The sequence below is a fragment of the Gallinula chloropus genome, assembly GCF_964237585.1.
Source record: "Gallinula chloropus genome assembly, chromosome: 4".
In the NCBI taxonomy this organism is placed as follows: domain Eukaryota; kingdom Metazoa; phylum Chordata; class Aves; order Gruiformes; family Rallidae; genus Gallinula; species Gallinula chloropus.
In genome coordinates this window covers 14,239,540-14,253,602 of record NC_140088.1, presented here as the reverse complement: position 1 = coordinate 14,253,602, position 14,063 = coordinate 14,239,540, and the positions used below count along the sequence as shown (strand labels likewise).

At 33.8% G+C, this 14,063-nt stretch overlaps 1 protein-coding gene across 1 annotated transcript in view; it reads right to left on the bottom strand.

The window, feature by feature from the left end:
- Nucleotides 1-14,063, bottom strand: part of RYR3 (ryanodine receptor 3) — a gene marked incomplete at its 5' end in the record, with an annotated part of 219,645 nt that overhangs the window by 33,061 nt on the left and 172,521 nt on the right. The window contains 6 exons of the mRNA XM_084263759.1: nucleotides 177-273; nucleotides 4,066-4,178; nucleotides 4,987-5,118; nucleotides 6,196-6,255; nucleotides 6,716-6,886; nucleotides 10,101-10,115. Of these exons, the coding sequence (XP_084119885.1) occupies nucleotides 177-273; nucleotides 4,066-4,178; nucleotides 4,987-5,118; nucleotides 6,196-6,255; nucleotides 6,716-6,886; nucleotides 10,101-10,115 (588 nt within the window). The remainder of the gene's footprint in view (nucleotides 1-176; nucleotides 274-4,065; nucleotides 4,179-4,986; nucleotides 5,119-6,195; nucleotides 6,256-6,715; nucleotides 6,887-10,100; nucleotides 10,116-14,063) is intronic.

Genomic DNA, 14,063 nt, shown 5'->3' with positions numbered 1-14,063 from the left:
ATGTCTTTTTGACCACTGCAGAAAACCACCTTATGCCCAGAAGCATAAGGATTAGTATTTTATAAGCTTATGCATATGCATACAGTACACAAAAATTAAATATAGGCTATAATAGATACATTAAATATACACTGAAGTGGGCACTGAAAAATGCGCCCAATTATGTCAGTACTTACAGCCAAATCCTGAACTAGTTTCTCCTCAAATGAATATTCCTCTGTTTCTATCCAATAGTTCTGATAGCCATGGAGGAAGAGGTTAATAGAACGGTGCCTGGGGGGTTGTGAAAGTGAGATCAAGAGGGGTAACATAACATAGTATAACAGCTCAGGTGGTTAATGATTAGTAAGGATACGTATTTGTACAATTCTGATCCTCTGATTGGTCAGTGAAACAAAATGCAAAACATAGCTAACATCCAGTGACAAATCTGCTGGTACTTTTGAACATTCTTACTTTTTTTAATACACAGATGAACACATAACTTTTTGTTTTGAAGGCTTTGGGAGTGCTAAAACACATTATACATGAAACTGCAGGACTGGAGCCTTAATGCAAGCATGGGAAAAATACACACTCGAACAGACTGAGAATGAATGGGTGGGATTTACACCTGTGAGATGTAAATCTACTGTACTAGACTTAGGACATTGAGACAGCAGAAGTTGGCCATCAACACCAAAATAATTATCAAGTGCTTTCCAGCATGTTATCTGCAGACAGTCATTGCCTTCTTCCACATTGACAGAAGCCTAACTTCTTTGTTTTCAGTTCCAAATCAGGACAGTTTTAACCTATTCTCAAAGAAGCTGAATTAGAAATGCACAAAACCTGCTCTAGAAAGTGACTGATTTTAGAAAACTCCTAGATATATTAATAACTATTATACAGTATTAATTTAACTTTCCACAGAAAATACAGGTCATGGTAGTAAGACTACACATAATAATGGCCAAACCATTCCATCTTTACACTACATTTGGAGGAATATTTTGTTTTGAGGTGCACTACATGACTCTACAAAGGTTGCTCCAAAGAGTCTTTATTTGCTTTTATCCTGCACCACTAACAAAAACTATGCATATTGTTTTTATATACTATGACTTGTTTAAATATACTACATACATGAATTATTATTTTGTAATGTCATAGCTATTGAGCCAACCTTCTGGGCTTTCCTGCTGGCACTGCTGCCATTTTATTATTATCAAATTTCAAAAACTGACCAATCAGAATCCCCTCTGAAAATTGCACAAATCCATGTTTTATGACAACATCAAATCATGGCTGGGAAGGAGTAAGTGTGCGCATAAGGAAGAGGCTCTCTACAAGTTACATTACCGTTAACTTGAGTATAAGCCTGTCATACTGAGTTTTTTCATGTACTTTTTCCAGCCAAACACGTTGAAAGGTGCTCAGGAAGAAATTGCTAATTTTGTGTCTGAAGAAAAGCATATAGGTTTTCATTGAAGAAAGGCACAAATGAAATTCAATAAAGTAGTCAGAAAGAATGTATTCATAAATTGTGTATGAAAAATTGCCATGTACAACTTCGCTGTATCTATGTGCATATACAGATGACAGACAACAAGATGACTTTTTTTACAAATTGATTTCCCTAAAACATCAAACAAATACACACATCTAGGAGAAAACATTTACTACATAAGACATTTTTTCAAAGCCATGTACATTCATTAAACACAGAACATGAAGAATTAGTAGTTCCTAACTTAACTAATGTTTGTTTCCTTGGAAAAAAAAAATCCTTTTCTAGGATAAATGAAAAGGTACCACCATAATGTTTGATTACTGCCCTGTAAATTTATTGATTCTAGCAGCAACTCTGGTATTTCAATTAGATAATTTAGACTAAATTGGCTCCTAGTATAAAGCTGCAAATAAAATGAGAAATTATATGAGGAGAGCTGCATTTGAAACTCTAGTTCAAAGGGATTTATATGGCTCCTAGAATTAATCATACCTCACCTGAAATAATCTTCCTAGGGTTCAGAGATGTCTTAACAACACAATCAATTTAAATGATGGAGATAGTTATGAGTGCATAATAGTGTGATAGCCTTATTTTCCTGTCAGAGTCCTATGATTTATCTAAAATAATGATGTGTCTATAAACTAACGAATTTTCATTTTTTTTTTATACACCTATCAATTGAGCAATATACCTAGAAGTCCTTGCTCATTGCAGAGGGGTTGAACTAGATGACCTTTAAAAGGTCCCTTCCAACCCAATACAATATATGATTTTGTGACTCTAAGCCCAAAGTGCTTTTTCACTCTTTCCTGTTTTGAAGTGCAAACACTACAATAAATTGGCTAATTACAGAACGTTAGGAGTTGGAAGGGACCTCAAAAGATCATCCAGTCCAACTCCCCTGACAGAGCAGGATCACCTAGATTAAATCACACAAGAATGTATCCAGGTCAATTTTGAATGTCTCCAGGGAAGGAGACTGCACAACCTCTCTGGGAAGTCTGTTCCAACACTCCATCACCGTCACAGTGAAAAATTTCTCCTTACATTCACATGGAACTTCCTGTGCTGCAGCTTGCACCTGTTGCCCCCTATACTACCACTGGCTATCACTGAGCCTGACTCTGTCACCCTGACTCCAACCCTTTACATAGTTACAAACATTGATAAGGTCATCCCTCAGTCTCCTCTTCTCCAGGCTAAAGAGACCCAGTTCCCTTAGCCTATATTGGTATCTGGCATTGTTCTTCCCTAGATGCAAGACCCCACACTTCTCCTTGTTACATCTCATTAAGCTTCTCCCCACCCAATGCTCCAGCCTAAGTCTTGCTGAATGTCAGCACAGCCCTTTGGTGTGTCAGCCCCCCTCCCAAACATCTAAAGAGTTTATGAACCCAGAATATGGTTTAAAAAAAAAGTCACAAAAATTTTATAATGGAACGAGTGCTCTTCATACCACTTCCTCTTGTTTCTCCAAACACAGTTCTTGAAGATGAAATGCTTGATACTAGCTAATTTTCTTTTTCTTTGTACTTAAATTCTTGTCCTTTAGCTTTTAATTTTCTTTAAAAATTGTCTTGTGGTAGAGTGTGACAACTTAGGTTGTTATAGTCTGAAACTACTATTTTTTTATGACAGAAGGATGTGCTTTTACACTATAACTGGCATTTTATTTGTCTTGTGTAAACCTAATACTCTTCCAACATGTTAGTGGTATAGCTACAAATCTTTTGCCAACACCAAGCATGTAAATTTGCTTTAATAAAGGCTTTTAAAACTGCAATGCAACTCTTCTGTTAACTACTTTCCTCAAACAAAAATATTAGGTGAAGAAATGCAGAAGGAGGTGAGAAGCGAAGTTAAAGATGTGCTTAGGCTGTATCTGAATAAAAAGCATATTTGTTGAGAAGGAATGGGGTGAAAAAAATTATCCCATGGTAATGGTCTTAATATTCTGTTTAAAGCAGTAGATGGATCAAGGCACTGGATGGACTTTATGTCAGACTTTGTGGTATCTACAGTCAACTGGAGTAAGAAGAACAGCACACAAGTTCAAAATATAATTCTGTACTGCTCTGCCCCAACAGCTGCTTTAATGCATGGGACATTCTGAGGCAGTAGGTAAAGATTGCCTCACACAAGCTAAAGAGCATGAAGGGTTCATGCAATAGGAGAGGAATAGCCATATAAAGTTAAAAAAAGAAAAGAATACAAACAGGAGACTAAAAAGAACAACTAATCAGAGGCAAAAGAAAAGGGACAGAAACAGCAACATCTTAACAATTTTCACAGATAGCTTGAGGAACTATACAGAGTCACAGCTGACAAAAATGAAGCATTTTGGTTTGGAAGCAGTGTAATTCCTATGGTCTTTTCCCCCTCTGGTTATTTGTCGAGAGACAAGTGGTTTGCTACTGTGAGGAATTAGCTGATAACTAACCAATTCTTGTCTTTTCAACAAACTTACACAGGCCTAACAATCAACAAACTTGTAGGTATACACACAAGCAACACTTGCATTCAAAGCTGTTAAAAAAGTTACAGGAAAAATGAACCTTTAAGTGCTTTACCTTGGCAGGTTGTATAATGGTGCCATTCTGAAACAGGCAACAACAGCCCTTTTACGTTGTTTTGACAGGAGTTTGTGCCAAACAGCTTTCTTTGATCTCAGTGGTTGTTCGACCTACAGATAAATATCTTCTAGTACATTCAATGGAAAAATCAGCTTTTATCTTGAATTTTCTTCTCAGCTAGTGGCTAATGTAGTCAGCAAATTAGAAGATGTTAAAAATGCATATCATCTGAAAAAGCCCATGCTCCTTTTTTTGTTTGTTTTTACATTTATAAGAAAAATCCTGAAAGCATTATATATACTACTTCTTGTTTTATACAGAAAAGCTTGAGGTGCCAGAGTATGTCATGTGTTGGACTCCTTGGTACAATTCAAAAACAGTTATTTTGTCTCATTACCCATATTCAGCTGTCCATGTGAATGAATTCCTGTGTTGTATCACTTGTGAATGGCATGGATTCCCTTTATGTGGGAAGAGTATAAATGCTTTTGTTTTTATTTAAATTGTATCATTTGAATGAAAAGGCAACTGATTCAAAAGTTGCTACAGCATCCTCAGGTGCAGAAATAGGAGACAGGCTAAAACCAATATATAAAAAATAAGTGCATATGCAGACATTTCTTTTAATGAATGGTGGTGGATTTGTATACGATACTTCTTGTGACTGCTCACAAAGATTTGCAGAAGAAAGTACATCCTGAGTTTTCCCTGAAGCTAAAGTGAGGCATTTTGGCAGATTACATTAAAAACTTTGCATATATACACATCTGTATGTGCATATATGTGCACACACACTCAAAAATATTTTTTATCTGGAAACACTATTAATGACATTCCCTGAAAGTGAAATAATCTCTACAAGGAAAAAAGCCACATGCTACTTCAAAACAAACACAGTATAGGCTTTTAACATTTTACCTGTTCCAGATGATACAGAGCAGCAGATATCCGCTGTACACGTTCCACATTTCTCTCAGGGTCAGTAGGTTCATCACTCTTCAAAATGTCTTTGTACAGATTTAACTGCCATTTTACAGCTGGATCATCAGACTGAAAAACAATGTATTTTATAAACTGAGGAATCAAAATGCTGAATTTGACTACCACCACTGTTATTCTCACAGTATAATAATGATATAGATTCTCCCACTTCATCTGTCCTCTTTTAGTTAAAATAAACATCTACTAGTGACTCAGAAAAGTGGCATTAGATTCCATATGCTATTGGGTAATTTAACTCTTAAGCAAGATTCTATATTTTTATTTCATGAAACCAAATCAAGCATCCTGAGACTTCCATATCCTACTTAACTGCATTTAAAATAAAGCAGCACATTTAGTACTGGGATTGATTTTAAACTCCTTGCAGTTCTTCTCTACTGACATGGAGAACTATTTCATGGAGTCTATAAAACACAGCTGGAACTTCAGTAGATTAAGAGTTATAGGCAAAAGTTTTTGCAAGGCAGAAATAGGAAAAACACTTTAGAATTACTTAGTGTGTCCAATTTAGATTTACGTAAGCACAAATTTATAGCATGCAGACAGTTATCTCCCATGACAGATGAGTTGCTCATATTATGCTCAAAGGCAATGATCTAAATTATTTATTATTTACAGAAGGATGAGGTATCATCTTTGATACTGTATTCAGCATATAAGTAGAAGGAACAAGAATGTGGTTGTAAAACTCTTAAATGCCAAGATGACACAAGATTTTCTTATTTTATCACAGTCACTTTATAATGCATGTATTCTTTGAAATACTATTTAATCATTAGTGCAAAATTCTATTTAATCGTTAGTGCAAGTTGAGTCCAAGAAAACAAGCTGCCATGCTAGTTTTAATTTAACTTTCTTCTTGGATCAATCTGATTCTAAGCTTTACAAGCACCAATATCTCAATTCTTGTCTCATTCTACAGGACAAAGCTACAAATAAACTAATTATTATAATTAAAAAATTATGAGGAAAAAAATTTAAATTGTAATTTTATTAATAGCTTTTCCTATTATTATTGTTTTATTATTGCTGTTGCTGTTTTATATATCATGATAAAACAATTGAGACTTCTATTTTTAAAAACTGCATATCAGCATCTTTATAACAGATTTTTTTTAATATTACCTTTTCCTGCAAGTGTAAGTTGTTACGCAAATGTTCTTTGACTTCATCATCAGTGTCCCTCTGTAGAAATGTAGAAGTGTTTTTCAATTCAGGTTATGAGTCAAGTGATAAGAACATGTACAACGCAAAACAGCTATTATTTTAATATCAAAAATTAACCCCTTTTGTTTTCAAAGTACCTAAGTTACTAGAAGGGCATGGTATGAAAGCTTGCTTTATTTTGCCCACAAGGATTAAACTTTGAAGGGACTTAAAGTTAACTAATGGTATTTCAGTATTTGGTCAAAATGAACATGCATATGTAAAAATGTATGTTGTGTACAACTAGAAAATGACGTGGAAATGATGGCAGCTCTGTACACAACATTTTTTCTTGTGAAAGCACAATTAGCAGCTATAACTGCTTACAGTACATAGATATAATTAATAATACTGACTGCTTAGTTATCCATGCCTCAAAATTCAGTTTATAGAGTTCCGCTTATTTTATATTAAAAACTATTGCAAATTATACACTTACATAGCTGTATCTAGTCTTAGCCAAAGAGATGAGCTCTTGATCTCCAGGAGTACACATATTCAAACCAATAGGAAGCATCTTTTTAAGTGCAGCTACAATCAAGGATGTTTGTATGGAGTACAAATCCCCTCTCCGTTTTGATTTCTTCCTCTCTTGATCTTGTCCTCCAGACTATAATTAAAAAAATAGAAAAGTAAATGACTATAATTCTCTGATCACACACGTTTCCAACACGCTCTTCCCCTAATGGTCCAAGGAAACTATGTTCATGTACATGACCTAGTACAATTGATTAAAAATGCTGCATTAGAGGAAGGGTGTACAATATTGAGCGGGAAATGTAAAGGAATAGATTTTTGTGCAGCAATGCAAAAATTGCAATAGCAGGAATATTTTAATAGCAGAAACATACTTTTGTGTGCATTCATACATATGAATCTAACTATATATTCTGGATCTTATCCCTCAAAACAGAAACAACCCTAAAATTAAAAGCTGAGTCAGTCCGTTACAGAGACGAATTCAGGATGTTTACATTTTTGTTAGAAGCTTACATATACCTATCCAGGGTTTGAATGAATAGATATTGTCTTATTTGTCTCAACTGAAAAATACCAGTATCTGAAGGGCTTTGAATCAATGCAATAAAATACCAGTCAAGTAGTGCCTCTGGGTAAAGCACTGCCCTTTGGCTTTTGCTAATATAAGTAAGTCTGACATGAAAAATTATATATCTCTTGCATCTTTGGACATCATGAGTAATAGGAAGAGGAAAAAAAAAGAAAAGAGAGAAGTAAACAGCATGATAGAATAACATCTGCACTGTCTTCTTATAAGATACACTGTACAACAGCATTTCACACGCAACTTTTCATTTATGAGATGGAGAACCAAAATCTTTAGAATAGACCTGTATATTGAATGAACATATGGTAAACAACAACATAAAACCAGCCCAGTTCTGAATTCTATACCTAGATTAAACTCCTACTACACTCAAGGGGAGTTTTGCCTAAGATAAGATTTCAGGACTAGGCGTCCAGTTTTATACAACAGTACAAAATAGCAAATGCTTGCATTTAACCCTCCACATCCTTTTCCCTCTGTCAATTAAGTTTGACTGACTACTGGCATGTAGTTCCACATAAGGATACAGCAGAATCCATTGCAATTCAGTATTTACCAATTATTACCACACTATTAGCACTGTAATCACTAGAGGTAAAAAAGGCAGCCATACATATTCTACTCAGTGGTACGTTTTGACAAACTCTGTCTTGTAGATGATGAATCTCTGTATCTAGCTGGTGGTGAGTACTTTACAGGTCAGAGGGAACACACAATGGATGTGGCTTCCTTTCTTAAGGAACTAACAATTGCAAGAGAGTACTTTGCCTCAAAGCTTTGCTTTTGGAAGTGCCTTAGAAATAGCAGTGATGTAATGACATTATTTGTACTCTACATTGACAGCAGACAAACAAATCCCACAATGCATCACTGTATTCCAGTGGCGTCACTATGCATCTTAAATATGGAATAACAAAATATCTATTGTATATATAATTTATAAAAAAAGGGAAAGAGAGATACTGGTTTGCTTTTCTGCAACTTTATGTTTGAGGGCATATTACAAATCCAATTTTTAAATTTTTCATTTGGTATTAATGACGAGGTATGAACAAGATAGGTGAACCATTAAACCTGAACATTATTAAAACATGAAAAGAAGATCCATTCTGCCTTTGCCATCAAATTCTGCTGTCTGTGAATTCACAACTCCTGTTGGTAAATGGATAAGTAGAGGCACAGACAGAAACTTAAATGACAATACAATTACATCTTTCTCAGTTCTAATATGCACCTATATGAATAAACACAGTGCCTTCATTTTAAATGTAAAGAGCATTAAATTGCATGTATTTTGCCTAAATAATTAACTGCACTAAAAGGACCTCAACAAGAAGAATGATATCTGGTTGGCTAACAGCAGAATTTAAGTGCATAAATGGAAATTTCTACAATAAACCACCAGATTCCTAATTAAATATATATTCGGAAACAATTCAAAAAGAAAAAATTAATAAGATAAAGCTGATTAAAATGATATTTTGTAGTATTTCCAATCCTGTTTAAACCTTAAATTCTCCAAGATTATCAATCAAACATTCATTAAAGAAATCCTGCTCTATATGCCTAGGGAAGTTTGACCCCCATTCCCTGTTCCCCTGTGCTGCTTGGGGAATGGGAAGGAGAAAAAAATGTAAATAAAATTGAGCCTGGGTAGATAGGAGGGGTGAGGGGAGGTTTTCTAAGATTTGGTTTTATTTCTTATTCTCATACTCTGTTTTATTGGGAAATAAATTAGATGCATTTTATTCTGTATTGACTCTGTTTTGCTCATGACATATGATATCTCCTTGTCCTTAACTTAACACATAAGCCTCTCATTACGTATTTTCTCCCATGTCTAGCTGAGGAGGGGAGTGATAGAAAAGCTTTGATGTGCATCTAGCCTCCAGCCAGGGTCAACCCATCACAGACAACAGCAAAAACCTGAAGTCAGGTCTATTACTTTAGCACAACTGTTCACTTTTAACTTATGCCTCTATTTTAATTCACTGAAAATTCTACATAGCATGATGTGTGTTTCTCAGCACACGGTGTGAAGGGAAACATGGAACGGATTTATGCTTCATTTTGCTGTTAGTTCTACTTCACCAATGAAGAATACACCATAGGTTGAAAAGAACTCATCTATATAAGAAATCCATATTAAAAAAGGTAACATCAATGATGTAAAGGAGGTTGAACTATGGTTCACTGTAGATAATGAAGGCTTTGAATACATTAAATAGATAAAAGAAACAAGAATGGTTCAAAAGCTTTGTTGCACTTCACAGCTTTACTAAAGATAATTTTAATTAAAAAAAATAGGATTTGAACTCTTATCTCTTATTTAAATTTATTGGTTCTAATGCAGTCTTCTACTAAACCACAGAACGTAGTTTATAGCACATATCTCCCATGTATTTTCTTGAGTATCATCAGCCAAGTATGTGTTTCTGATGACTCTACTTAGGCATTGTTTTTGCAATGTCTGCTTCAATATGTCAGAATGCAGAAAGACAGCAGAGGCAGAATGTACATCTAAAACAATTACAAGAGGTAACTTCACTACATTTTTGCATTAAGCAACTTGTGTGAGTGCCAAAGAGAATTTCAGCTGCTCTGGTCAAACAATGACATTTTAACTCAGAAAATTGGAAGTAGGTTGGACCTGGGCCTTCACTTTGTGACGCCACTGCTATGATCAATGGAAGGAATGCTTGGAGCCTGATCATCACTAAATCTAAAACAAAGACACATCATGCACTTTGACCTGTACCTTTACTTGCATGGCCTGTATGAAAGAAAAATAAAGGGAAAAAACCATAAGTAAAATAGATGAAAAGATGGTAATTTTACAAGTTAGTAATAAACTTACTCAGCTTTAGCATGACAATAAAAATATTATACATTTGTAGTTAAAACAATGACTGCAAGTGTATAATCAAATGAGATCTTAGTGACGTTTTTTAATCACCTTAATCCTTATTTAATGATTGAACTTCTGAATTTATCTGTCACCAGTGCTACTATTTGCTGCTTCAGTAGATAATGAAGTCCATTGAGTAACTAAGTACATCAGTATTCTAATTACTGCATATTTTCCCAATATTTTTAAAAGTAGGAACCCTGGATAGTCCAGTAATTATTTTCTTTTTCACCAAAATTGCTTTCTACCCATTTTCCCCAGTAAAATATGACTGAGGAAAACTGTGTTTAGAAAGAGAAATCAAATTATCACTGTGAAGATGCAGCATTTCATTTATAGATGTTTTTTCCCATTGCATAACTCAGAATCTGAGGCATCCTGAGAGAGAACTTACGCTCATGTCTCTCATTTTGAGAGCATTATTATAAACTCAGTTGTTACACTCCTAAGCACAGCTTTTATTTCTGGTTATTATGTTAATCCCATAAATATACTTAAAACCTGAAGTGTTCCACGGTCAACAATATATTATATTTGTGTCAGGCAATCTAAAGAATACAATAACAATAAAATGACAAAAAAATCAACTGTTATTCCAAAGAATCATTGACCAGGCATGGGAAAATATTATAAAAACCCTGTTGGCTAAAAACAAATAGAAAAAACATAAACATGAACAAGCCCCCCCATCCCCTTCTGCGATAACACTAACAGTGACTTTGATTTCTTGTGATACTTGAATAAGCTTCAAAATGTTGAAGTCATGCTATTATTGAAATATCTTTTTATCTTACTATATTTATATCATGTAGTGAAGAAAAAAATCTAGAAGACAAAAAAGACTAAAAGATTAATCATCAACTTCAGTGTTAAGCTTCTTAAAATCATTAATACCTTACTCAAAAAGCAAATTTTGACTGAAAATTTCATTTGCATGAAATAGGTAAATGCTGCACAGACATGGCTTAGCAGGTATACACTGAAGGTAAGTAAATGTAAGATATTAATTATATATAATTTATTAGAGATGACCATAAAAGTAATTCACTCGTGATTTACTATTTACTACAGCATATCTAAAGGAAATGTGTTCTATGCAACTAAAATAGTCTCAAAGAAGAGATCTAAAACTCTTGCAGAAAACACTAACATGAAATCCTGTAATTATCTTAAATTGGCAAATAATAGGTACTACATATTGGAAATGGGCACAAACCACAATGTTGTTTTATTACAAAACCTTGGAGTATATGACTACCTCAAACTTCTATAATAGGCCTATCCAAATGCTTTAACAGATGCAAAAATATAATAATGTGGGCCAGTCAAATAAAAGTTCAGTAGGATGTGTTTAGTAACTGAGGCTATATATCCAGCCACTCATTAATTTAGATTCAAAAACTTACAGAGAAGGATTTCCCACATATGTATTACATATTTATTACATACATGTGAGTGTATACATTTAGTATTTTATATAAATTAAATGTAAAACACAATAGAATCTCGTATCTTAATCAAAACGCTATTTTATCAACATGTCTATGAAGGGTTCAAAAATAACAGATTAGTAGAATTGAATAGGTTTAAATTCTCCATTTCAACAATTCTACCATAAATCTGTTATTTCAATGTGATCTAGGTTACCAGTCTCTCTCAGACTGAAAATTCTCTAACTTACCATTCCCCTCCGAGCAATCTGCTGCCATTTTTTTAGAAAAGAAAAATTAAAAAACTTGCTCAGCTGTACATACATTTATTTGAGAAAATATTTTAAATAGTTAATATTGTATAATCAAAATACAATGGGTACTTAATCAAATTATTGATTGTAAGGATGAATTTTTTTCTTACCACTGCTATTAGCTACCGATAAATATTGTAAACCTCACCCTTCATCTTCTGCATGTGGCATGTAAAGGTATAGAACCTTATACACATGACACCTTACACACTAGTACTATCACCGTATAGAGACCCCAAACAGTTCTGTGTTGGATCATCTTTTAATAGTCAGTGTTCATATTCACATATATCTATATATTCTCATGCTTGGTAAATACTCAATAAGATTGCTTCCACTGAAAATAATGCATATAAAGAGGAACTGGAGTTAAAGAGGAAAGTGCTAATTATTCTGTTAGCATACTATTTCCTGAACTGAATATTAATATTTAAACAAGAAATTATAAAAATAAAGTTCCTTAATGTAATAGCCTCTATTGATTATTCTCTGAGGATATAAATATCAAACCTTGTAAGAAATACTGAAATTCAGTTACTTAGAGAGCTTCTTGTTTATTCTTAACTATGCAGTCTTAAAGAAAAACAAAACAGATGTAAATGGATACTTTAATGAGTGAGCTGTTATGTAATGTTATCTATTTCCTGCTTAGAATCCATACAAAGAAAACCAATACATTGTATTGCATCATGGTATTTAATTCATAATGATACAAACACTTATCTAAATGATCAGTGGTTCTGCAATCACTCCTGCTGTTACTAATGAAATGGTCATGACAAATACAATCTTTTATTTCTTCCCATATTAGCACACAGTGTCCTTGAACATTATGATTTGATATTAATATGCTTACAAAAAACTGTATGCATATAAAAAAACCTCCCTATACTGTACACCCATATGAAAAATATACCTTTATATATGCATCTTCGTTCTTGGCTTGTCAGGCTGATTCTCTTGTATAAATGTTGAAGTATATGTATTAAATGTATGCATAGTGATTGCCATATGATAAGTACAGAGCTATGTGTCAGACTAAGTGTGCAATTGATTATCACATAGCCTGAACTGTGCTGACTACTCATCTTGCTAATGAGGATAATATAAACGTTTGAATTCTGTCACATAATCTCAAGAAGTTGCATCTTGAAAAACAGTGAACACATTAAAAATTTCCTTTTCTCCAAATACGGAATTCTCTGTAGAGTTCGATTTGCTGTTCAGTGGAAGTCATGAACTAATAAGCAGAAAATGTGTTATTTTTGCTTGTAAATTTTCTAATCCTGGGGTTTGCCTAACCAAGTTTCTGACCTTAAAAAAAACCCATAATGCAAAAGAAGCAAATATCTGGAATGAAGAAAGCCAATGACATTTTCTATCTGACTTTCTATTGTGTAAAGTGGGATTTACAGTAGCTAGGTTAGAGACAAACAAAATATAGTGAAATACAAAACAATAAAACCACCATTTCCCTGGAAAGCTTTCAAAAAAGGATTACTCCAAACACACTATACATATAAATAAATCAAATGGTTCTTTGCTGCATTTATCAAAATTGATTTGGAATTAAGACTTCGACTGACTTTAGTTGAGCAAGGGAATGTTCCGCAAAACGGCATTTTCTACCTTGACATGTATTTTCTCTACTATACAGGTAACACGAGTACTTTTCAGCTATCATGTCATCTTGAAAATATTGAAAATGAGCAAAAAAAAGAAATTAATGTGGTCATTAATAAGATACAAGAACAGTGCGCCCGTGGCATGCTATAGGTATGAATAAAGAGGTATATGTGAAGACAGCATTCCTCCATAGAAGCTGACAAAATATTGAATGGAGGTTTACAAGAAAAAGATCAAGCAAACAAGGTTTCTTTACCTGCTTTTACAAAATAGTCTACCTTTTTGTTTTTTTTCGGTAAGATCAACAACCCATATTATATACTACAACTCACACTTTCTTACACCTGTAGCTTTTTCAAATGAAGACTTCTTTTTAAATCATTTCTCCTTGATTACTTAAGAAATTCTAGAAACTCACTCTATGGTACATAGTCTATATTTTG